Genomic DNA, 1,209 nt, shown 5'->3' on the forward strand with positions numbered 1-1,209 from the left:
CTGCTGTCGAGGGACCCGGGAGCAGGGGTCAAGTTCTCTGTGGTCTTGCTAGCAGCAGGAGCAGGATGGTCCTCGTGCCCTGTCTCATCCTTCTCCACTGCAGCCGCTGGTGCTGGGAGCAGGCTTGGGACTGGTTTCGGCAGCACCAAATCACCCGGGTCAGGGGGGCTCTTCCTCAGGTCAGGGGGGCTCTTCCTCATACGTGGGGTGCTGCTGCCACCCTCAGTGCCCTGCTTCTGGCCGCTGAGCCCCAGGGCAGGTTTCCCTTCTTTCTTCAGGGACAGCACAGCCTCCAGCTCATCCTTGATTTTCATCACGCTGCGGGTCTGCGTGGCAGGGTTGCTCTCTGGAGCAGGGAGCACCGTGCTGGGAGAGCCCCCCTTGGCACTCGGGGGGCTGCTGGGCACCTCCTTCTTCTTGCTCTCCCCTCCCATGAGTAACTGCACATCCTTCCCAGCAGGTCCGGCGAGTTGGGGCCCATTGAGCCTGGGCTCACGGCTGCTGGCAGGGTTGGTGCCGCTGTCTGCGGGGCGGGGAGCAACCAGCTTCTCTGGCAGCCTCTCCTCCTTCCGTGGGGAGCGCAGGAGGGCCGAGAGCTCGTGCCGCAGCCTGCTCAGGTTGCTGGTGTCCTTCCAGTCGTCCTCGCAGGTTGGGTAGTCTGGAGGGGGGAGGTCCAGGTCATTTGCAGAGAGAGATTCGGATTTTGGAGGAGAGTCCCTCTCGGCTGTGTTCAGCTGAGGAACCTTCTCCATCTTGGAGCCTGGCAGCGGGGACCGGCGACCATCGGGATTCATCCCTTGGCTGAGCCCTGGACCCGGCTTGGGGCTCAGCGGTGGTGGGGTCAGCACAGCTGGCTTTGCCACAGCCTGTCTCGGCGGGGAATTTCTTTGCTTGGCTTCTCCTCCTGCGTGAGCCTTGGCCGCGGGTCTTATGGTGAAGCAGGGTGGGAGAGGAGGCCGGGCATGAGGCTGCTTGGGGAAGGGCTCCTGCCGGACAGGCTGGCTCTCCTGCGTGGGGATGGAGGAGGACCGGGCTGGGGCTGGTGGGGGCACCTTGAAGGACCTGGGGAAGGTGAAGTGGGGCTCGGGGCAGTGCTTGGGCTGCAGGCTCTCCTTCGGGCTGGGGGCAGCCGGCACCCCCCCCCCAGCAGGGCAGAGCGGCCCCTCGGCATCCGCCTGCCTTGTGTTCAGCACCGTCTCCGCCTTCCAC

At 65.4% G+C, this 1,209-nt stretch overlaps 1 protein-coding gene across 1 annotated transcript in view; it reads right to left on the bottom strand.

Moving 5' to 3' along the window:
• CUNH6orf132 (chromosome unknown C6orf132 homolog) overlaps positions 1-1,209 on the bottom strand; it is a 17,802-nt gene that overhangs the window by 1,994 nt on the left and 14,599 nt on the right. Inside the window, 1 exon segment of the mRNA XM_035894870.1 lies at positions 3-1,202. Coding sequence (XP_035750763.1) covers positions 3-1,202 — 1,200 coding nt within the window.

The sequence above is a fragment of the Egretta garzetta genome, unplaced genomic scaffold (assembly GCF_000687185.1).
Source record: "Egretta garzetta isolate BGI_Z169 unplaced genomic scaffold, ASM68718v1 scaffold245, whole genome shotgun sequence".
NCBI lineage: Eukaryota > Metazoa > Chordata > Aves > Pelecaniformes > Ardeidae > Egretta > Egretta garzetta.